Source organism: Elaeis guineensis, chromosome 6 (assembly GCF_000442705.2).
Source record: "Elaeis guineensis isolate ETL-2024a chromosome 6, EG11, whole genome shotgun sequence".
NCBI lineage: Eukaryota > Viridiplantae > Streptophyta > Magnoliopsida > Arecales > Arecaceae > Elaeis > Elaeis guineensis.
In genome coordinates, this window is record NC_025998.2 from 38,911,075 (window position 1) to 38,936,067 (window position 24,993).

At 37.9% G+C, this 24,993-nt stretch overlaps 1 protein-coding gene across 3 annotated transcripts; it reads right to left on the reverse strand.

Moving 5' to 3' along the window:
- Nucleotides 1-220: 220 nt before the first annotated feature.
- LOC105061567 (uncharacterized) lies at nucleotides 221-24,584 on the reverse strand. 3 transcript variants are annotated; one of them, XM_010945658.4, is made up of 7 exons: nucleotides 24,235-24,584; nucleotides 23,127-23,210; nucleotides 22,068-22,208; nucleotides 20,298-20,363; nucleotides 6,904-7,071; nucleotides 1,149-1,478; nucleotides 221-616 (listed from the first exon to the last, which is right to left on the reverse strand). In XM_010945658.4, the coding sequence occupies exons 1-7, from the start codon at nucleotides 24,547-24,549 to the stop codon at nucleotides 515-517; spliced, it is 1,206 nt and encodes a 401-aa protein (XP_010943960.1). In that variant the 5' UTR covers nucleotides 24,550-24,584; the 3' UTR covers nucleotides 221-514. The 3 variants fall into 3 exon arrangements, with proteins under 3 accessions (XP_010943960.1, XP_073115596.1, XP_073115597.1); XM_073259495.1 differs by lacking the exon at nucleotides 22,068-22,208; XM_073259496.1 differs by lacking the exon at nucleotides 6,904-7,071.
- Nucleotides 24,585-24,993: the final 409 nt, after the last annotated feature.

Here is a 24,993-nt window from a genome sequence, read left to right on the forward strand (position 1 = left end):
AGCAGCAGAACGGTACCTCTTGGGTTCCTAAATATGTGATTGCATGAGGTTTGAAAGCAAGAATTGCTCTTCGAAGGAAACTCTAATAATAATCACTCAAGCAAACAAAAGCAGCAGTATCTCAGTAGCACACAACCAGACAAAATGCACAAAGGATAGTCAAACAAGAAACATATTGCCAGCCGTCAGTCCATCACAGTGGAATACTGTCCTCCAAATCTTTGATGAGAACCAATGCTTGAAAATGGAAGAATTGTGGAGTCTACAGTGTTCACCTTTTGTTTCTCATGGACCACATTGATCACACTAACCACCTTGATGCTGTATAATTTATCTTGTACAACAGTGAAATCCTGGTAACTACAATTAAATACACAGCAATACAGAACTCAAGGATCTTTCAACTTTCATCTTGTAAAATCTGTAGAAACAGGAAATGCAATATTCTGTGGATAACATTCCACAATCTTCTGCTTGGTTAAAATGCTGATTTGTTTTGAGTATGGTCAAAGCATCACATTTTTCTTTTCGTGCCATAGAGACAGGCCCAGCCTTCCATCTCGAATACTGATATATTATCTAGGTACAAGGAGTAGATCTCTTTGATTTGCTGTACCTGCATTAGGATAAAGGAAGAGAAATAAGATATTTATTTCTGAAGGCATGTGAAAGCAAAATAAAGCAACTGCCAGTGCGAATGTCCTTTCCAATATCAAGAACAAGAAGGGACTGGAAATGAATGAGAAATGGCATGTCTTTGTTGACAGCAAGAAGGAAATTACTAGATAATTTTAGAGCATTCTATTGTCATGTGAGATAAGCTTCTTGTTCATCGATTTCAGTTAGATTATTGGCAAATTTCTCTTGTTAGCCTCCAATGATTATGCTGATCATTTTGAACTACTGAACCCTGAAAATACACAAGATAGACACAAGCTAAATCTCAAGCTAGATCACAATAACAGCAGCAGTGCATGGGGATGCGAGTTCAAGATAATTAAGATCTCCCCTGAAAGAATGAACAGATGCACAGACACTATAAAATGCCATTCATACAAACTACAAAAACATTATTGGCACAAGCAAATAGAGGATGTATGAGGATATGGAAAACAAAGTTTCGCCATGAGGTAATTTAAGGAGGAAACCTGCTCAGATAAAACTCCTGAGAGACCAATTATTGCGTCAGGTTTCCCATAAGTAACAATATCTTCTGCCAATTCCATTAAAGGATTCAGAAGTATGTTTGCTATGACAATGTCAAAATTTTCCTTTGCAGCTCCCAATTCAAGGTCATACAAGGTTTTCTCTTCTGGATTTTCCTGGGTTCGAGAGTTGAAGTATGGCAAGCTGGCCTTGCTAGGAACCAAGTAAACCAACATTCTGTTGGAATCTATGTCATTCAAGGCAATATTTTGACGAGCAGAAGCCACTGCCTGGGGGTCTATGTCTATTCCAACAGATAAGGTAACTCCCATCTGCATTTAAAACCATAATTTTTAGTTGATATTGCACCTGAGATAAATAATGCTAGCTGGTATGAATGCAAAACCTTGCAATCGCAGCAGAAAAGTTGCTGAGATGGTAAGCAAAATGCTAGATCAGTGGAGGTGCTTGCATATAAAAGTATTTCAAATTTGGTACTGCAGTGACAACGTGAATACAGATGAGCGCCAAGTAGCATGGAGGCCATGCTAAGGTACATAAACAAAGTATGCCATCAATGATGCATTCCTTGCATTCATTCATCTATGCAAGTCTCTGCATCTGCACCTGTATGTTTACCTTTTAAGCCCACATAAGTTGTAAACATCTACATTTATGCCCTTTTGGATACTGTTCTTTTCCCCCAAGGCATGCTCCTCTAGTTTTATGGTATTAGAACTCACATTTAAATCTTAGAACTTTACAAAAGGGGTTTGGGTCATATCTTTAGTGCGAAAGAATGATTGATCTTTTTTCGCAACATCAACCATTGGATCGTGCTTTGCAGAGATCTCAAAACACTTTCCATCTGCTTGAACAGATCTCGAAGTGGCCATTGCCGGATCCAACATTTGACATTGTGAAAGAAGGTGAATCATTCTTTCGTGTGAAAGATACAAACCGAACCCTTGCAAAAAACTACATGTATGATAAAAAATATAGATAAATATTAAGAATTCCCCACTAGATTGGAACCTGACAATGCAATTACTGTCGGGGCATCCTTGCCAGCCAGTTAAGGTGGATTTTTTTAGAACAAGGTGGCTTGATCTCTTTTACAAAATAAAGAAAATGCCAGAATGTTATAAACACAAGGGTTTTAAGGTTCATGCTGTTCTGGTTCCAAAAATGTAGTTAAATCATTGAATAGTTACTATAAAAAATTAATTTCAATTCATTTTCCAGCAGTGAATAATTACACAGGCGACTATATTTGGTTGTCCTTTCTTGACCTTAATTCACCTACTTCAACTACCACAAAAGGTCTATCTAGACCTGCCCCACAATCCTCGAGCTGTCCTCTAGGCTTTTCGAGTTCCTTTTCTAGTAGTTTTTATTCTTATTTTGTTTTTATTTTTGGTTATTTGGGTGGGGTGGGGGGGGGGAGGGGAGGGATGTGGCTGACCTGTTTTTGATGTGATAATTCAGGATCAATATTCAAGTATTCATAGCATGGTAAGGCATCTCTGAAGCTTTCCCTCTCCTATATCCGATTTGAGACATGTTTAAGCTCCAATTCATTATGGCTGATTTTATTGTTAAACAAGAGACACTTTTCATGGACAGGAAAAACCTCTTGAAACTATATATTCCCTCTCTGTAAGCTCTAATTGACCTTCTTTAGACTTAATTTCCACACCCAAATTTCAGTCCCTTTTTTGCTGCATGGCTTACACTTTTTCAGTGTTTGGAAGCTTAATCCAGACCCACTATCTTCCAACTTTTTCCATGCTTTTTTTCCTAATTATCACCGAAATCTGCCCAATTCATTAGCCTCTTTTTGTGGCTTCTAACATTGACCTACATGTTAGAATCCATGTGCAGGATGGTACATTGCTAATATCTAGATCACAATTAAGGGACCATTGTTGGCTCATACTGCCACTAGAACCCTCTTATTTTATTGGTTTCCCCAAATTCAATGGGATCTCTACTTGCTATAGTTATTTATGCTCATGGATCTCAGAGATATCTCAACTCTCAAGGACCAACCATCATTTCACTAATCCTGAGGCCAACCATTCTTGTGAGCTTGCATCATTCGACTTGCCAATCAATTGGTCTTTGCTCCAGTAAGCCCTCACCACTTCTTGATCGTCAATTTGAACCCCCCCACAAATATCCACCTTGCTTGTATCTTATCAACAGAAAGTATGTATGTTATTTCATGTTGTTTTCCTTATCTTGGTTTACTTCTTGGCAGCGAAGTTGGTACAAGTAGTACTGTTCTGCTCCATGTTGGTACAACTCCATGGAAATCTTCAGTCCACACATCACTGATTATATCAACATTTTTAAAGATAATGCTTCATCTTGATTTAAAAAAAAAAGCACCAAGCTTGTCAAATTAAAAAGATAAAATTTATAACATCCTCTCTACAAATTAAAAATTGATGACAAATCTCCTCTCCAGTTCGTCATGCTTGGTCTTTCATTATCACAAATATGTATCTAGGAAGAGATTGATATGTTTTGATCTCAATAGCTTCTACCTAGGGTAGCGCATCTTCTTTGTAATCTTCCTAGAATCCCAAACCTGTACATGCTTTCCAAGTGCTTCCCATTTAAATTGTTTATAAAATACTTGCTTCCTTGCACCTACTCCTGCATCTATTCCAAATTTGGAAACTAAAGTTTTAATCCCTCCATACAGAAGTATCATGAACCATAACCATAAGTTTTGTTCCAACAATTTAGGTTTCCCTCTATGAATCATTGTTTACTAAGCATTCATATTATTTATTTATTTATTTACTGGGAGTGCAGGGAACATAGGTAACTAATCCTAGTTGCCTAAACAAAAGATATTTGCTTCAATCTACTAAGACCAACTCGAAACAATTCAACAAGCCTAAGATGAAGAAGAGTTCTAATTTGTCTTGATTTTCTAACCTAGTTTTTTAATTTAGGCCAAAATCTGATCAGCTATCGTCTTTCTTAGTTATTGATAGCAATAATTTGGGGGAACAAAAAGTGATAATGGAGCCTCCTCCATGTTGCCTTCTATTGAATTACCAAGATTTGCAAGTAAAGTTTTATCCAATCTCATAAACTATTTAATCATGTAAATTTTAGTATTCTATCTTTGTCCTCAACCACCAGATTACAAACATCCACCATGTTCCTTGACGAAACCAAAAAATGCGAAGTGAAATCATCATTGATTTGAACTAGATTTGACCCTTACCCTTAACTATTTAACCACATGGTCGACATTTGGAATAAGAAAGAATTTTCTCATGTTCTTGAGACAATATTTTCTCATAGTTATCTACTATATAGGAAAATGTAAAATGTTGTTAATTGTTTCTCATTTTGCAAAGAAAGGAAGGTAGTACCATCCCGAGCTACTAGTTTAGGGCATATTAAATCATATCTGGGGTGGACTTGCATGGTTCCATCCCTCGGTTTAAGAAATCCAACCAGGGAGTGGGAGAGGGAGAAGGAGAGAGAGAGAGAGAGAGAGGAAGAGAGTGGGAGAGGGATGGAGGTAGAGGAAGAGCCCTTGGCTCCATTGTTTCAAATGAAAAAAGGGCTTGGGGCCTTTCTTTTATTTTGCTATTTCGGAATGAAGTTGCCAAGTTTCAAAATAGGGAAGCGAGGGCCTCCAGCCCTCCCTTCGACTCTCTTCGACTCCCCCTCCCTCCCCCCCTCTTCGTCCCCCCTCCCCCCTGGTCTCTCTCCTTCCCTCCTCCCTCTCTGGCTCCTGCCTTTGTCAGTATATGCAGAACAGCACGACGTAGTACCATACCATTAGACAACCGGTATGAGTCCTAGTACTAGTACCACCATCCTTGTTCCAAACCCTTCTCTTCTAATAGCTCATTGTCTCCTTTTAGCACATGAAGTAAAAGAACAAGCATGTGTTGAAACTTAAGAGGGTTCTCTCTAGCAATCTCTATCCCTTCCATTGAAGCCAATGGCCGCTTTGATTAAAATCCAGCTTTAACCTTGGATAATTATTGTCCAGCTTCTTCAGATCTGTCTTATATTGGATTCCTCCATCTGACCACCAACAGCTGGCCTTGAAATACCTCATCCCCATTCTCCTTAGCAGCATCCTCACATCCAACAACTCAAGATCAGGCTTCTTCACAAGGAATAGCAGCACCTTTTCCACCTTCATCACCATCTACTATCAAAACCATATTCGCAGCATCAAATCTACAACCCTCCATCCTTCCTAACCTTAATAATTACTGGCCTTCACCAACTTCTACCCCAAGTTCATAGGCTTAAAAAGACCCAATTTGACACACAAAAGCAAAAGACACCTCACTGCCATAGTGATATCTTCATGGCCAAGTGAATGGCCAAGGGTCTCTTGATATACGTTGCCACCTCGAGCAAGGTGTATCTCATGGCCAAGTGAATGGCCAACAGTCTCCCAATATATGTTGCCACCTCAAGCAAGATGTATCTCTTCTTGAACACTATAGGAAAAAAAATGACCAAAACAAAAGCAGTGTCAAATATACTTTAGTTTGAATCTAAAATTATTCTTCATTTTTCACAGAAAGCATCTTACCCTCTTACCATTCGGTTCCCATGATTAAAATGCTTGCATGTTCATTTCTAGTCTTCATCATAAAAAGCCCTTAAAACCTCCCATATCCTCACATAGCATCTCTTCTTTTGAATTTATAGAGTTTTGGGAAACAAAAAATGAAGCTCTTCAAGATACTTTCAAGTTTGAACTTTCAAACATATCACTTATCTTTGCAATTTTGGTACTAGATCTCATATTGTTACCATATTGGTTCAATGTTGGTATGCTGGGTATAGGGGTCGGTTTGGTGTATTAACACTTGGTACATCTCTTGTATCATGTATCGATTCAGCATCACTATGGTATGGGACGATATACACTAGTATTGCAAACCTCACATGTTAGCAGGGTCTTTTGCTTCTAGCTTGACCCTCTGATAAAACAATAGCAACTCTCCTCCTCACCTTTGACGTTCTCCTAAGCCACATCGCACATGCCCAATAGCTCAATCTCCTTTCTCCTCAATGGAGCAACTCCTACGACTCCTTCAATGTATTGATTCTTTACTGTATCCTCCTTATTTCTACAATATATCCATCTCAATATTTATCTCTACCACATTATCAACTGATCTAGGTGAAGGGTTTTAGAATATTTGACACATAATGATTCTATGATTTGTCAATTTCACAAGATAGTATCTTGAGCATAAAGAAAATAACAAATACAATGCCAATTCGCCCATGTATAAGAAAAGCTAAACCATGCATAAACATCAAACAAGTCCATCAGAGTATTTATCCAGATTCAGAAGAAAGACATTTTCAATCAGTAAACCTCACAAGGGGATAGCATGCAGTAAGCCATATTCTTAAATTAATAATGACATTCGTCGCATGTTTCAAGTGCCAGGCTAGCCAAATACCAGCCCCCGACATGGGTTGACACCTATTTACCTTGTTAAATATTATAATTGAATGATTCTTTATAACCTTTTTTTGGTGCAATTTAACATATTTGCTAGCATGGCATGGCACAACACGTACATTGCCAGCAGGTCACCAGCAAGCCCACCAGTTACAAAATGAAAGGAGACAATCCACTGAAAAACAAATGCTTGTTTTATAAGAAATATAATTAGACAAGAGTAAGCAAGATTAGTGAGTAAAACCTCCACTTGCAAAATATAGAGATACTGAAAACAAAACCTTCACTGCTGCAATTCCTAGTATTCCAGAACCTGTTCCGTAGTCCAAGAAGTGCTCTCCTCCTTTTATCAGCCTATGCAGCAACAACAAACACAACTTAGTTGTTGGGTGCTCCCCTGTCCCAAAAGCCATACCTGGATCGAGGATTATATTTGTTGCCTGTAAATCCTGGTAGGTATCATACAGAACCTTTAATCAAAATCGATTCAAGATTCTCAAAGTCCCAGATATATATCCTTACATCCTCATTCGTCATCAGGATCTAAATCAGCCAAACCAACTTAGTATGTCTAAAATTATAATGAGATAATGGTGCAACAAAAAGTAGGCATTAAGTGACGCAGGAAAAGAAGTGAGACACTCCAAAATAAAGCTCAGAAAAAGCTAGGCTCTATAATGATTGGTGATTTGATGCACTAAGGGCACGATATCCAGACTGCAACAACAATCAACATGACCTCCCCAAATGTGTATGACATGCCAAGACTGCAAAATCTTGAACATTCAGCTATTTCTCAAAACAACATCACAAAACTGAAGCACCTAATATGAAATTAGCTCAAATAGTGGACCTGTAAATGTCATGCAGTAGAGCCACTCCAATCCAGGTTAACTACAGAAATGTTAATGAATATTATAAATAATTAAATATCTAATCTAGAGCTGCATAAAGTTATCCAGCATTGAGCAAAATACTATGGCAGAACTAGAAATTTGTTAGAGACTAAATATGTTCATAGTGAGGCCAATCAAGCCAACACATATTTGAACTGCTGATGCTGCACAGCACATCTCAAGCCTTTGACAAGCAGAGACATTTAATGGTACAAGATGGGAATGCTTTCGTTGCAAATGTATCCAGGAAATGGAACACTACAATTAGAAGTTGGAAAATGATATTGCATGCCATTCATGCATGAGAACTGTCAAAGATATATGGCAACTTTCCATGTAAAAATAAGCATACCTTTAAAAAGAAAAACTATCTTTAGGTTTTGTATTGCTAAAGGTCTGGATTTTTTTTCTCCTAATATAGTTTTAGATGTATAATGATTTATAAAGTCCACGGTGAGCAGTATTGTCAAAAGGACTGCCTAGCCACCTAGGTAATCCACCTAGTATTGCTCTCACTCCCAAAAAAGTGCCGATCTTCTTTCTAGTATAGTTTTAGATGTATAAAGATTAAGTCCATTGTGAGAAGTGTTGTCAAAAGTGTTTCCTAGATGCCTAGGTAGTCCGCCTAGGTGCTCAAAGAACCTAGACTACCTCAGCAATAACTTATGAGATGCTTTAAATTTGCCCATTCCTTCCCTTATTTATCCCAGCCCAGTTCCTCCCTCATCTGTTGACACTAGGGGTAAGCCATTTGTTGTCTACTATTTGCCTATGCACTGCCAACTCTCATAGAGCCCTTCATTAGTTGTTCTACCACCAGCAGCCCTCCAGCAATCTGTCAATACTCAAATAGTCATTTGGCTGACTAAAGGCTCCCCAAAGTTTTTTTTTTTCAACTTTTTAATACTTACTACTTTCCTTTTTTATTCCTTCTCTATTCTCATGTTACTCCTTTTCTCCCCTTTATCATTTGAAAGGTCCTTTTTCTTCACATTTTCTTCCTTTATCTTTCTCCTTTTCATCCCTATTTTCGCCTATTTTCTATTTCCTCTCACCACTCTGTTTTCCTCCCTGGTGTAATTTTTTCTTGGGAATGCAAATATTGGATTTCAATTATGACTTATGATCTTTTGATTCTGTTATAGAATAGAGAATATCTATTTATAATTTTCAGATTTAACTTTTAACATTTTGCTTTTGTTATCACTTTAACATTCTTATATTTGACTTCATAGATTCATATGTTACAGAATATTAGAATCAAATAATGGTTTTGTTTAACCTTGAAACCTATTATGCTATGATAGTGTATTTGGTTATTTATATGTATGACTTTGAAACAAATCAGATTAACTACAATTTTTAGAGTTTTTATATATCTGTTTGCACATTTTAATGATGGACCGCCTATGTCACTAGGCAGTCCGCCTAGGCAGTTTAGTTCCCTACCAACTAAGGACTCCCTAGCCATCTTGACAACCTTGTCAAGAGTGACATGTATAGGAAGCTATATTTTGGAGTGAGACCTAATTAATGATTTCTATGCAAGACGAAGACACCATTCCTTGAGCTTGCTCACGAGACCCCTTTCCTTTCTGAGCTGCAATTTTGTATGTTAAAAGAAACATCATTTTAATGGAGACTATGCTTTACAGTCTTACAGCTCTTGTCCACAGAGGATTGTGAAACATGCTTCCCTACATTCACTGTTGTTATAATTAACTTGCGAATGCTACCATGCCAAAACACTCAGCAAGAAATCAAGCCTCTGAATAAGTAAAGAGAAGGCAGTGTATTGAAAAGCATAGTAGTAGGCACGTAGAGAGCAGGTGCTATAGTGGGCGTACCCAAAACAGATTGCTAAAATATATTAATACTTGTCTTACTAAGTATCAAAAATTTATACATCGTATAATGTTATGCAAAAAAAAGAAAGAAAGAAAGAAAGAAAAAACTATAAAGCATTATCCACTTGATGTCATAATATCATGTCAACATCCATAGAATGTAAAGGCCCACAATATAGTGAGAAATACCATTATCTACCAAACACAGTAAACTCACTTACATGATAAAAAAGTCCATAATTACATAGCATCAACCATAAAATAAAGATGTCCATAATCACATAATATCAACTGTAGAAGAAAGATGTCCACAATCATGCAACATAATTCACTTCTCTTTCTCCTCTTCTTTCCCACACACTACTTGATTAGGGTTGAACAAGCTGCTGGACCAGCTGATTGCTGGACTGGTCCAACTGGAAACTAGTCTGCTCGCTATGGAATAAATGACCCACTTTGAATTCATAGCATAGTGGCTGCTATAGCAGGATTTCTCCTGATATATCTGCCACTTCATACCACAGCACCATATAGACCCATTATGATAATTAGCTTGGTGGTTTCAGACCAAAGCCACTCTAGCAGCTGTAGCGTCCACCTTTTAAAGCAATGAGAAGAGGTTACACAAATCCTGGGCCCTGGAATATGTTGAAACTCAACCATTCAAGGACCCAATTATGCAAAGCAGATTTCATATGATACAATCCAGCTTTTACTACTACAGATTATCAGCTTGTACTGCTACTTCAGATGATATATCTGTCTGTCTGTCTGTCTGTATGTATGGTTATTTTAAGGTGATCATATATCGCTTCCTCAAAATGGCATGCAGGGGAAAGGTTGCAAATAGAAGAGCAGAATGCCATTCTTAAATTCGGCCGATGAAATAAACCTTCTGTACAAAATAAAATAGAATAATATATGTTCTCTATAGAGGATATCTGCTTCAAACCATTCTCTAAATTGAATTACTGATCAAATTTATCCTTATATTTTTTTTCTTAACTTTTCTCTATATGTTGCATAACTCTACAATAATTTATAATTGTATTGCATTCATGGACTCAAAAAAAAAAATGCCAGAATGGGATTGTACCATCAATATATTACCCAAGGTTTTCTGTACCGGTACCGGTACCGGTGGCCGGATCAGCCGGCCAGCGGTACGATACGGCATGCCTCCGTTCCGTTTCGAACCGAGGCGAACTGACGAAGGAAACCGGGAAAGAAAGAGAGAGAAATAGAGAGAGAGAGGCAAGGAGAAAGAAAAAGAGGGAGGAAAATCCGCCGGAGGGCCTCCGGCGGACAGCCGTGGCCGTCGGGCGGCGGAACGGCCTCCTATGACTCCGCACGGGAAACAGGGGCGATCCGCTCCTGTTTCTCGATTTTTTTTTAAAAAGCTTTTTCAAAATGAAGTCGGCAAGTGGTTTGCCAACTTAATTAAGTAAAGTCGGCAAACCACTTGCCGACTTCGTTTTGAAAAAGCTTTTTAAAAAAAAAATCCGAGAAACAGGGACGATCCGCCCCTGTTCCCCGCACGGAGCCGCGGGAGGCCGTTCCGCCGTCCGACGGCCACGGCTGCCAGCCGGAGGGCCTCCGGCGGCCCTTCCGGCGAATCCCCTTCCTTCTTTTTCTTCCTTCCTCTCTCTTTCTATTTCTCTCTCTTCCTCTCTTTTTCTTTCCGACAACGGCATGTACCGTTTTGCATGCCGGAACCGTCTCGATTCTCTGCCGGGACGGTTTGGCACGCCCCGTACCGGATGGTTCGGCCCGGTATGGCAAACCCTGATATTACCATTCTGATGCAAAACTGACACTGGTACAAGTGTTGGGGCATTAAATTGGTACATACTCATCCATACTGACAGCACCAAGGTCTAGTGCACCACCTTGAACCCCCTTGTTCAGGGTGTGGCAAATTGTATTATCACTAAACTGACACAATACATGGCCTCAACGTGAAACAAAATAAGCAGTGTAGCCCTAAACCGAGGCGAACCGACCGGTTCATCTCGATTTAAGATTGTTCAGCTGCATTCCACTTTTAATAATTGAGAGGAAGGCTGAGAAAGCCTCGTGTGCCTTCTCAACCTCTGTTTTTCTATTTTTTTCCAACTACAAAAAATTGAATAAAGGAGCCACATTTTATGAATTTCAGCCCAGATCGAAGTCAAAAACAGGTAATGGCCTACTCCCCCTTCATCTTCTCAACATTTTTTTTCTTTTTTATGCAAAAATCGGCAAAAAGTGGAGCAAGTAAGAGGATCTCCCAATAGGTTGTAGATCCTTGGATAATCTACTCAATACAGCCAAAATTTAATATTCCTTTAAGTCTTTGATTTTTTTTGATTAAATATATATATATATTAAAAATTAATAAAAATAAAAAAATTATAGAAACATCCTCTCAACTTTAGTCCAATTTCATTTACATCCTATATACTTTTAAAAGTGTCAAACTGGTCCTTCTAGTTATCGCTATGTTCAATATGATGCAGTTCTTCACTTACCAACAAACGGTATCAGCTTTCCCTCCCTCTCAATGGATAGAAATGCCCCTTGCTCATGGATGGATTTGGAGGAGCAAGAGGATGAGGAGGAGAAATGAATGAGGAGAAAGGGGAGGAGGGGAGAGGGGCTGCCAACGAGGAATGGGTTGGAGGAGGACAAGGAAGAGAAGAGGGTAGGGAAGAAGGGGAGGGGGAAGGATGGATTGCCGGCAAAAAAGAATGAAGATGGAGGGGGCCGCCGTGGAGGGGGATGGCTTATAGGCGGCTTGGAGGAGGATGAGGAGAAATGGATGAGGAAGAAGGGGAGAAAGTAGAAGAATGGGTGGAGATGGAGGAAGCTACCATAAAGGAGGAGAAATGGATGATCAGGAAGGAAGGAGGAAGGATAGATTGCCGATAAGAAGGGGTGGATGTGAAGGGGGCCATCATAGAGGAATAGGACTCATGGATGGGTTTGGAAGAGGAAGAGGATAAGGAGAAGTGGATGAGAAAAGGGAGGGAAGAGGGACCGCCGACAAGGAATGGACTGAAGGAGGATAAGAAGAAGAAGAGGATGAGGAGGAATGGGAGGGGCAGAGGGAGAGATGGGTTGTCGGCAAAAAAGGATGAAGATGAGGAGGCCACTGTGGAGGGGGATGGCTTATGGATGGCTTGGAGAATGAGGAAGAGAAATGGATAAGGAAAGGAAGGAGATGGAGAAATGGGTGGAGGTGGAGGGAGCCGCTACAGAGGAGAAATATGTGAGGAAGGGGAGGAGGAAAGATGAAAAAAGAGAGATGCTGACGATGGAGGAGGAGATTAATCATAGAGGAGAAGGAGATGGAGATAAAGGATATTTTTATCATTTTATAAAATAATAGTATTATGTGATGGTCACATAATATCATTCTATTAACGAAGATAGATGGCTGAACTATATTGGAATATATTGATAACTAAAAGGATCAATTTGACACTTTTTAAAGTATAGAAGGTGTAAGTAAAATTGGACTAAAATTGAAAGATGTTCCTATAATTTTCTCAAAATAAAATAATATTCGAAAAAAATTTGTATCAAAATTTAGTATCAATTTATTTAAGTTTGAGTGTAGTCATACGTGTAGAGACCTAGACCCAAAGTTAAACAAAATTGAAAAATAAATAGCTATTTATACAAATTAATTAGTTGGAAAACAATATCCAGTATCCTTGTTATGGTGCTACATAGATCTGAACCGAAATTAAGTTTTTGAATATTTTATATTTAGATAATATTTTTATTTAAAAATAATTTATAAATAATACAAAAATTATGAAAAATTAGTATAATGTATGGATAATTTAGAAGTATTTTCTGAAGTAGAAAACTAATATTTGGATTACAATAAAATTTCACTATTTTTAAATAATTAATCAACAATTTAATTGACATATTAATCAACTATTTTTAAATAATTAATCAACAATTAAAATTCACTATTTTTAAATAAACGAGAATTTCAGGTAGAGTTCTATATTTTCTGAAATAAAATAAATTTTTATGCATTTTTAATTAAACATAAATTTATTATATAAAAATTAATTAAAAATATTTAATGAAATCTAAAAGTTATTAAAATTTGTAATGTATATAGATAATGTAGTAGTTATTCGACTAATTTGGTGATTTTTAAATTATAATATAATTTTACTAATTTTTAAATAATTAGTTAGGTAATTATCAATTGATGTTAAAATATTTGATATATGTTTGATAAATTTTTAGTATTAGATTGGAGGAGCCACAGCAGAAAATTGGTCGTGATCATAGGGCCGGCACCACTATAGTTGCAAGTTGTGCATAGTTCAAGAGAGAAGTGACAAGGTTGAAACAACATCCAGCTAATGGGTACCCGTCGTATCTACTTGCCAAAAAAATCCTTGTCAATTTCAAGACGGCCAAGCAAAGAACTGTTGAGAATAGGGTAGAGATTGAAAGATAGGCAGCAAAGCCATCGTCATACCACTCGAAGGAACCAGATCGCTATGAGGTGTTTGTTCTGCATTACAAGGTGCGGACTCAAGCTGTGATCTAAGAAAGCCTAAATGACTAGTGATAAAGGGAGTAGATTATCAGGCACAGTGTTTAGTTTGGGTCATATAATTAGGCTTTGGTTCTAGATCCACTAAGCATATCTTGGCTACAGGAAAATCTTAGTCCGAGAGATTATCAACTAATCTATATTATGGTTTGCTAAACCATGCTGAACTGGCTAGTTCAGAGGGCACCGAATTGGACTGATTGATTACTAGCATGTTCATTCCCTTGGTTTGAAACATAAGCCCCATCGGAGAGGGAACGATGGAGAGAGAGACAAGAGGAAAAAAAGAGGGAGGAAGAGAGACAGAGGGATTAAAAGTCCTTAGGGATCCCCCAAAAGAGGGGGGGGAGATAAAGCTCAAAAACCACGGGATCTCTATTTCAGTGAAGGCTTTCGAGCATTCTTTCTCCCTCCCTCCCTCTTTCTTTTTCTCTCTCTTCCTCTCAGACTCTCCATGTCGGTACGCCTTAGAATGGCACAGTACAGATCCATACCGTGTTGAATTGGTTGCTAGCCAGTACCCCCCTCGGATACTGGTTCAGCGAACCTTACCCTTTCTATTAGCGGCTTTTGGCGGTAAAAAAAAGGAAGAAGTCCAGAGATACCGATAAAGACCATCGTTCATGATATAGATCTATATGCTTTTTCCAGCAAAAATTTCAAGCAATGGAGGATTGGCACCATGCTGGTCAATGATAGGAAAAAAGGCATGTGGTGAGCTATTGCATAAAGGTGTCAAAATGGGCCGGCCTAGCCCAGCCCGACCCGGCCCAGCCCACAAGGGCCTAAAATTTGATGGGATGGGCCGGGCTAGGCCCAGCCAAAAAATGGGACAGCATATAGCTGGCCCAGCCCAGCCCAGCCCTTTAAGGACCGTGGGCATGATCGGGCTGGGCCAGCCCACCAAAATCTAAAAAAAAAAAACCTAATAAAGAATCAATATATACTATATTCTAACAAATCTGCATATCCTCAATTGAGACATCATCAATTCAAATATCTAAAATTCAAAAATTCAACCCGAACATCAATAAAGTTTCAAACATCTGAGTAGTCTGTGACTGTGAGAGAAAGAAAGAGATCGAGAGGGAGGAACCAAAGGCTGGAAGGGGAAAAAAGTTTTGCCCTACTTTAAATAATCAGATAACTATTTTTTTTAGTATTTTTTTTAAATTTTTTATTGGCCCAACCGGGCTAGCCTAGCCCAACCCACCTCAACGCTTGATAGGACAGGCCAAAAAGCCCAATTGTTATTTGGGCTAGTAATATGGCAGCCCAGCCCACCCCATTTTCAGGGTTGGGCCGGGCTGGCCCTATAGGCCACGTCCATTTTGACACCTATTGCATCATGATTCCACTTTGGCCATATTCTTGTAAATATGGTAGACAACATATATTATTGATTTGCCATCACCTCCATGTAAAGAGTCGGTCGGGGTGTAGATCCTTCTAGCCGAAGGATATATAGGGAGATGCTAGACAATAATGAGTTTGAAAAATGGATTGTCTCCTGGCAGAGCAAGTGAGACACCTATGGTTTGACTTTGATGTGTGATGTTTAACCAACAAGTGGAGCATCATCAATTTCTTAATATATTGTGACATGAAGATATTTTTTCACAAGTTAGTTGATGCTTTATATCATGTGTGCAACATCCATTACATTCTCAAATTGATGGAAAAGGTTATAGATCGGGCAGGGGAGCAAAATGTCATGCAAGTGCTCATGGATAATGGGCCAGAGTTTAAGGTTGTCGAGTAGATTCCAATGGATGGGTGGCAATATATTTTCTAGACCCCATGTGCTACATTGCATTGATATGATGTAGATGGACATGGAAAGATTCTCAAAGTGAAGTAGGTTGTCGAGATAGCTTAGTCCATTATTAGATTTATATATAACCACACATGGGTGCTATCTTTGATGATAAAGTACACGAGGTGAGATATTGAACCTAGTGGTCATCTAATTTTCTATCAAGTATACCACACTCGATAGCCCCATCAAGAAGCAGACATGCATTAGATATTCATTAGTGCCAAGTGGTAGGAGAGCAGACATGTCCGAACTAACATTGAAGAGCCATGTTGAGGGTTTGGTCATGAATTAGCAGTTATGGCAGCGAGTTGAGGAAATTGTGAAGGCTATCAAACCATTGTATGGGGTGCTGAGGGTTATGGACAACAAAAGATACTTATAAATGGATTTCTTTTGCCACATGATGATGGTTGCCAATGCCTAGATCATGCAGGTAGATCTAAAGCTGCCTAAGAGCGTATTGACATCATTGAGCAGAGGTGGGGTTATCATCTAGCAGGTAATGTTCATTCATATACTTAAGTATTATAGTACATCAATTGCAAAATGTATTGATAGCCTATTACTTGAACCCAAAGTTCCAATACAACATCTTTGGAATAGGTATGGTGATAATGTCAAATTGACATCATATTCCAGATATCTTTTCCAATAGACAAAAATGTTTAGAAAGGGCTCCCACAGATTTAGCACTAGGCTAGCTGTGGTAAGCAATGGAAGCATGAATTTAGATATTTTGAGACATCGACCATAACTACTTCTTGGATGCTTAATAATTAACAGTGTTTTATATGTAACTTTCTTGAATACGTTTGCAGTTGAATGGTGGTTCCACTTTGGGAAGTCACTCAGAAGCCTTAACCGGCTGGCAATTTGGATCCTCTCGGAGATGGTCTCCTCCAATAGCTATGAGTATAGCTAGTCTACCTTTCTCCCTCATCCATCACAAACAGTGGATCCATCTCATGGAAACGTGCTTGAATGATCATGTATATGTCCATTACAGTCTAAGTCTAAGATTGAAGTGCATTGAATAGGAAGTGGAGCTGAAGAGATGTTAAAAAAAGACCACCATGGTATCCAATCTAATTAGGGTGGAGGGCGCAGTTGATCCTCCCAACAGAACTAGGGGGAGAGATCAAGAAGGTAGCTGCTCAAGCCAAGAAAAGGGGATAAGGAAAGGCATCTACAAATCCATTGGAAAGTTTAGGAGATTGTTCACTCATATTCGAAGAACGGTGAGCTCTCAAACGACCGATTGCTTAGATCATTCTACAATACCAATGATGATGACAATTGGAACAATGATGCACCTGGTAGTCAGAGAGGTGGTGGTTGATATGGCACGATAGTTTATAACTCAACTCAACATGGTCTTCGATTCACCAATGAGTCCCAGTTCAGTTATGCCACAAATGATAGGGACCAGGGTGCATGACCTAGTAGAGCCATGAGGATACCATTGGATATAAGAAATGAGCCTCTCATGATCATTTGGGAAATGACACTACTATTGTAGATGACCTGACACATGGAGTAGGATCCCTAGATATATCTGCATTCAAATCGTACACTAGATCCTGTTCCACACAACCAGACTACAATCCACATGAATAACCTTCTTCTAAGGTGTTGTATTCGAGTGAGTACTATCCTTTACAACCTCAGGCAGTTTATAACTCCTATTTTATTGTAACGATCTTCAAATAGCTAGTCCAGTGTTAGATAGCGGATCAATATCAAGGAGGCTATCCAGTGGGTATGCATTATAGGGTGAAGGAATATGCAATAGCCCTTTTGGAATCTCAAAGTGCTATCCCAAGCCCAGATTATGATCGCAATCCCAACATTTTCGAGGGACATCAACACTCCAAAAAATTTTGACGTTGGTATATATTTTGTACTTTAAATACACAAATTTGACTCTATTTGTTGCATTATATGTATATTCACTTATAAATACTTTAATTATCCTTCCATTCCATTTCATAATCAAAAAGCATCAAAACAACATCCAAATTACAAAGTAAACAACCAAAATCATCAAAATCATAGGTAAACATAAAAAAATTAAAAACAAAAAAATTTGAAAAAAAATAAAGAAAACAGCATGCCAATTAGGTAATTGATATGTCAACCTATACCGTGCATTGCTATGGTGCCAACCAGTACTGTATGGTACCAGTAGCCGATTGGTACGAGCCATGGTACCAGTTCGATAAACATTGGACATATCATATCGATTGTATCAATTGGTACCAATAGTTTTTCATTTTGTTTCAGTATATACATCAGTATGAGAACCATATTGATACCAGACCATTCCACTAGTACAAAAGTACATTATTTGGTACCATATTTAAAATCTCAATTATAATGATTGTTTATAATTATATTGAACTTTTATTATTAATCATAAATAACATGACATGAATAATTTTATTTAAAAGGGAGTGTCTAAACAACCATTGCCGATAGTGTTCAAGTTGATCAATAAATTCCAAAACCACAATAATAGCTGATATCAATTAGGCTTTAGAGGATGAAATTAAGCTAAGAGATGATGAGAAATTTTTAAGATTGTTGGATCTTGACCCATGAATAAAGCATTCTCATGATTATCTACATTGATTGTAAACGCAAAATTGGTTTAGCTAGAAGTTGTTGTTTCCTATTCAAGTTTCAACCATATAGAACTCAAAATGTCCAGAGGAAACTGCATTTAACTAATAATAAGGTTTCATTTTTCACCCAAGAAAAATCAAGAAAATAAGACACTTATTTCATGTTCAATTAGTATAAAACCAAGACTATGGCATGTTGGCATTAGGTTAAGGCCCATTTATAAAATGCTCGCAAATTTTAGTGGATCATACCGCTTCACCACAAGACCCATAAATGGGAAAAATTTAGTTTGTTGCTTCATTAGTCTAGAAAATGGACAAATTGTGAACACTAAAGGACAAAATTCATCCAATATTTCCTAGTTAAGTTAGCAACCTAGAGTTCTTAGAGATGCAACTCCTACAATTCAAAAATTATATTTAAACAAGACAACATTGATAGCTTAATGAATAACCTAACAAACTTATTGTAGATAACTTTTTTAAATGAAAATAATATTGTTTCTACAACATGTTATTATTTCTAGGTAGGGATCACGACGGGCATTATGTACACCATTACCGATATCTGCCCTCCTATTGGGAACCACTTATCCATACTAGCCCCATACTAGCCTCGGAGTGGGGCAAGATGGGTAGAGTTAGATGGGGCTGGTTGGAATAGATCTGGATGGGTAAAGCTACAAAAAAAAAAAATTATTTTTGCACACAAATCAAATAAATAAAGAAAATAAAAGATATATCAATACTTGATATAACATTAAATAAAGTAAAAGTTGAAGACAGAATATAATGAACCAAATTTCCAACAATAATGAAAACAATAAACTGAAATATTGTTCTTTAAAAAGTCAAATATCTCTTAAACTAAGAAAAGCAATCAACTAACAACTAAGCATGTATCATGTAGCCTTTCATATGATTAATCTTTCTCATAATCGATCACAATTCTTTTTTCCCCACTGTTATCATAATCATCAAGGATAGTTTGAATTTTGCTACCTTATGGTGGTGTAGATGAACCTCAAAAAATACGAAGAAAAATAAACTCTATGAGTCAATAATGTATAGAATATAATTTAGATCTGAAAGGAATGGTGGAGAGGGTCCAATTGGTGAAGGCTTATATATAACGAGGTCGGGATAGAGGTGTTATCGCCGTAGGTGTTATCGCCATTTCCCATACCCATCCAGGATCCACTATGAGTTTTCGAATGAAGACCTGTCCCCACCACTGACTCTAATCAGGTCAAGTAAAACCCCTATTTCTACCCAATCCAAAACCCAAACCTAGCATGCCTCAATTTAGGTCAAGTTTGGGAGGGGATTTCGTTTCTGTGCAGATTATGGTAGGTTAAGGATCAATAAGGTTGGGCCTTGCTAGGTAATGGGAGTCAATGCATGGATAAGTACAATGGTGCTGACTTGATGTCCGGTCAGGTACTAGTCAAGGTTGCACATTTGAGTTGCTGGAAGCAGGAGAGAATGTAGGAATTGATTCAGGTGCAAGCATGGGGAAGCATGCACCCACAATTATTTCATGATCACTTATTTAAAAAAGAAGTGATCCAACGACTGGAAATACAGATGATACATCATCAACAGAACAAAGCACACAACCTATTGAAAAGTGATTAATAAATTTTGATTGTAGGATTCATAAGACCTGTAAAGCAAATATTATTGGAGGGGGAGGCCATGAAAAGTGGACCAATCTTGTCAAAACAGATAGAATCAACATTATCTTTTCTTTTCAGTATGTTTGCATAATGGTCTACTGCTGGTTTTCAGGCTACCCCATAGTTCAGTTGGATGTGACATGCAAATTATATGAATTCCATGATTATTCCCAATCCACACAATAAGGAACAATTCTAGCATTAAAAAACACCAAGAGAATGGTCTGCATCAAGTCATACCGGGGGATTTCTCCATCTTGGAACAATCCAAAGACCATCAGTAACTTCAGTAGGATGAAAAACTTCCTGTGATAGACATATAACAGTAGACCATTAGTTAACTCAAAGCTTTAAGACTAAAATCAATCAAGACAGCAAAAACTATAACCAACAAGACTCGGCTCATTAAGTAGGATTAGAATTCAGTAAGATCATATATGCCTTGTAATAATTATTTCTGCGAAAAAGGCACATGTTTATTAAAATGATTGTTTGCATAGGTTGTAAAAATTTAAATAGTATATCTCTCAAATTATGATCAGACATAAAATCAAACAGGTATTTGATTTTAAATAGTATAGCTCTCAAATAGACCTAATCTTAGTGATCTTCAAAGAAAAGTAATCTTATAACACTAGATGTTTTTGGTGTTTGAAGGATACAAGTGAGATTGATGTCAGCTGAAAAACCAAGCAAAATGTATATGAAACCGACAGGATGAAGGTCTTCAAAGACCTTGAAAGCATTAAATTTCTCTATACTACTTGAAAAAACAAACTGTTGAAGACTGAAATCCTGTCACATGTAGAAGCATGAAGCTTTGATTTGGGCATTGAGATTGATTCAGTCTCCTATGGAGGGGATATGAAGTCTTTCAATCCATCATGCCAGTTTGTTTTTGAGGGAAGGAGAACAATCAAATAACCCAGTGAGAAGAAAATATGTTGAGAGCAAAGGGTAGAGAAGAGATGGTTCAGTTGGATGAAAGGGTACCATGCCCACTAGTCACCAATGAGCCCGACAGTCTCCCATCATATCTACTCTTCATCAACTCAAAAGAAATGGAATGGCTTGGGCAGACCTAGGATCAGATTGAGTCAGGCATTACTCAGAACCTGGTAGCCCTGGTCGCTTTAGCGACCCAATGCTCAAACCAACTTTTCTTAAAAATTGAAAAGCGCCTAGTGGAGATTGGGTCTTGAACCCTCAATCCTCTGCTAACTAATAGCAAGCACCCACCATAAATCCAAATTCTGCTTTAGTGAAGAAATTAAAAAAAAAAAATCAAAACATAACTGTTTTGAAATCTAAACAGCAACAGCTACTAATGTAGAACTCATATAGTATAAATTGTGAATGGGCATTCCCCTTATTTCTGTCATTGGTTCAGCATATAGTCTAGCGTGGACTACACAATTGAGGGGCAGGGGGAGACCTCCCCAAGCAACAGCCTACATGAGCCAGATACAATATGGAAAAGAGGCCTTGCTTTGCATAACATCAACTTAAAGAGAGGCATATCTAAATCAGATTACACTAAGTCATAACTTCCGTTTCATGCAGCAGCAATATAACATCAAATCATTATTTCAGATTCACTAAGGCAAAGAAACAATACTTGTATATATAATAAAATTCATAATATTTTCTAATAGCAATATATTAAATAAATTATCATGTTGATGGTAACATGAAATCTGATATGTCAAACTGAAGCATAGAATATATTGAACCAATACACCCAATACACAAGAACAACACCCCTCCTGAGATATAAGAATCCAGATAAGAATAGAACCATATGACTGCCAACAGATAAAGCATGTACTTATTACTCACTAGTTACTCATATGATAATCTAATGATCAGAGTCACTATCACCAGATAAAATAGAAATGTCTATTGTGAAAAAGAAAGACAGGAAGAAATGATAATTGAGTGAAAAGGAAATACAGGAAGAAATGGTAATTGAGTGAAAAGGAAATTAAATTCCAAGATGGAGATATTAACTTGGACATTTGTAACCCAGTCACATTGCTCACCCACTGAGATCTCATAATTTGGTTTATAGTTTAAACCAATGGAACCTGTAGCAGCTGAGACACATGCATCCACATCTTGGCCATCTGGAAATATGGATGTAATCCAGATCTGTAGACAAATTATACATATAAAAGAAATCTAAGAAAATGAGTACCAACTCAGAAACTTCACAAGCTAGCATTGTGAAAATATAGAAAAGTGTACAAGCAACTGGGGATGTAAATGAATCTGGGGATATCCAATCTGATTCAATGTAACATTAGTTTCACCTGTGTTCAGGAACTGTGTTCAGGTATGGCTCACATATCTGATTTAAAATCAGATAAAGAACCAAGTGTATGGCTTTGTTTAACTAGATCTGAAAGTGGATTAGTTATGCATGATGCACAATAAAAACAAATTCACGTACTTGGATTGGATGAAAAATTAAAATTTCGTGCATACTCGCCACATACCGGAGAGTGTGCTATACTGGCCATAAAACAGTATGAGAGGGACTGGTGTGCACAGGTATTGAGCAAACCAGGCCCATATCACGCTGCATCAATGTGTATAGACTCCACAATAACCTGTAAGAGGGCCATGCTTTGGTATATAACCTTCTCAGCTTAATTCATCTTTCGTCAACCTTCATTTTTTTTTTCTCACACTAGCATCACCCCCCTAAACATGGAGTTGAAGACTGTTTACAAATGATGACACTGCTTCTATTGGCCCCATTTCACTAGTGTACCAGCAAAGTTGAGACTTGTGCATGACCTCTTGACGCTCCACCCACATTGTTGACCTCCATCATTAACTCTAATGTTCATTCCCTGAGTATATTGCAATTTCAAGGCCAACTAACTTCACAGGTATAGTCATTAAAGAATGAAAAATACATCAGTTCATTGCACGCTAAATATGAAAATGCTGAAAAGTCAAAACAATTCAAGAAGTGATATTATAGTATTGAATCACAGAGAGAGAGAGAGAAAGAGAGAGAGAGAGAGAGAGAGAGGACAGGGGAGGTTTTCAAATGCTCACTTCATCAAGCTCTTCACAATTGCTTAATTCATCGACACTAGCAGAACTAGCACCAAAGCACAGAAGAGCTTCAGAAAGTGTATCCTACACCACGAGATAGTATCAGTCAATACATGATATGATATTAAAGAGAAAATGAATCATTATATATTCATATTGTTCTTCTTTAAATGTGAAAGTCATTAATAAATGCCAATGATTTTTCTTATGAAGACAGAAATATAACTATGTGCATCACTGAACAATTAACAAACCGAATAGACATGTGAAACTCCATAAATTAGTATGTAAATGGAATGTATGCAGGCAGCTATCTTTGGTGCAAATAGTGCAAGATGCAGGTTGATGAGATCCTAATGATTTGAAAAGTCACATGCTAAAAAAAAGGAACCAAAGTATTATATCATTTAAGACATAAAGGTAAAACAATCACTAATTCATGTTTACAATCTCACCTAGGTGGGAATGCGGTTTCCCACATGTTCACTATTGGTTATTTAGAATTTTATTTTATGAGCATCTCGTAAGGAGTATGGTCAAACATGTGCTGATGTCAATGTTTGCATGGATTTTACAAGAACATTCGGTGCCAAAATATTAAGGATCATATATACAATGTGAGTCACATGGGGCCCAACCTGCTGAGCATTAAGTATCACGAACCCTAACAAAGAGGCCCCTTTCACTAACATCATTAAAGAAAGCTACTACCTGATCATTAGAGGTTAACGAATCCTATCATCAAAGGTATTTGCTTCTTTTCTTATCCAAGATTTAGTATTAGGGCAACTCAACAGAGTATGAAATAAGTTAAAAAATTCTTCAGGCCAAAGATCTTCACTAGAATCTTTTCCAGCAAACAGCTAAGAAAGCTCAAAAGACAATAAACCATGACTGGAACCTTGTCACTTCCGCAATGGATGACATTGGTCCGTAATTCCACCTCAACATAGTGATAACAAGTAATTTCTTGGTTTTAAGTTTATTAAATCCTCCTACTGGAAACAAATCGCTAAAAATCTAGCAACCAACTAATGCGACTACAAAAGGGTTGGATCCACCCAACAAGAGAGTTATTAGAGCCAGAAGGGAAGAAGATTCTACTCACAACGTCGCGTTTCATGCAGCGAATGCGGACGGATAGGTAGGAGGAGAAGAGGGACGCATTGGAACTGGTGGCGTCGTCCATTTCCATGGTCCGAGCGCAGAAGAAGCGCCGTTCCCTCCGCCTCTGCGCGTGGCCGAGGAGGGGAGGGAGTCTGCTTCCTTTGGCGAAGCTTCTTTGTGGGGATGGAGCGAAGAGAGACGAAAGATTTTTGACGGCGGTAAGCCTAGTAGTGATGACGAGGGGCAAAGAAGGGCGAGGGATTTGGAGGGAGAGGGAGCGTTTGAGGAGGCGGAGGCGGAGGCGGCACGGCAACATTCTGTACGGCTTGGTTAGAACGGCGGGTCATTTCTGGTCATGTTTTTTTGAAGTTGTTTTTTGGTTACATATATGGGAAAAATGGTCGGTCGGCGGACTTGATGGTAATTTGTGCAATCCCGTGGGATCTGTTTGCATTTCATATTCTTATTATGGCCCTCTTAGACTTAGGCAGTGTTAGATTCGGGGAAGAAATCCCAAGGTTGCATTTCATGGAGTGATACCTTGCCAACCACCCAAAAATCTTCTGAAACAGAGATACCTGACAGGTGCAAAAAGTAAAAGAAGGGAAGGATAGTTCTACTAAACTTATTTCCTTCGATTACTATTTTGCTGCTATCTATATTTTAAACAGGATAAAAGGTAAGAGATAATTTTGTTATCAAGATAAAATTCAAACTATTACAAAAATCAATGCACTCATTCACGTACTATGCTTATCTA

What these genes read in the sequence shown, in the direction of transcription:
- LOC105061567 (XM_010945658.4), bottom strand. Translation starts at nt 24,549, where the DNA reads ATGTTGCCGTGCCGCCTCCGCCTCCGCCTCCTCAAACGCTCCCTCTCC. An exon ending in ACTGGGTTACAAATGTCCAA is followed by an intron (nt 20,364 to 22,067) that starts GTTAATATCTCC and finishes TGTCTATCACAG; the next exon opens with GAAGTTTTTCATCCTACTGA. An exon ending in CAAGATGGAGAAATCCCCCG is followed by an intron (nt 7,072 to 20,297) that starts GTATGACTTGAT and finishes GATACCTACCAG; the next exon opens with GATTTACAGGCAACAAATAT.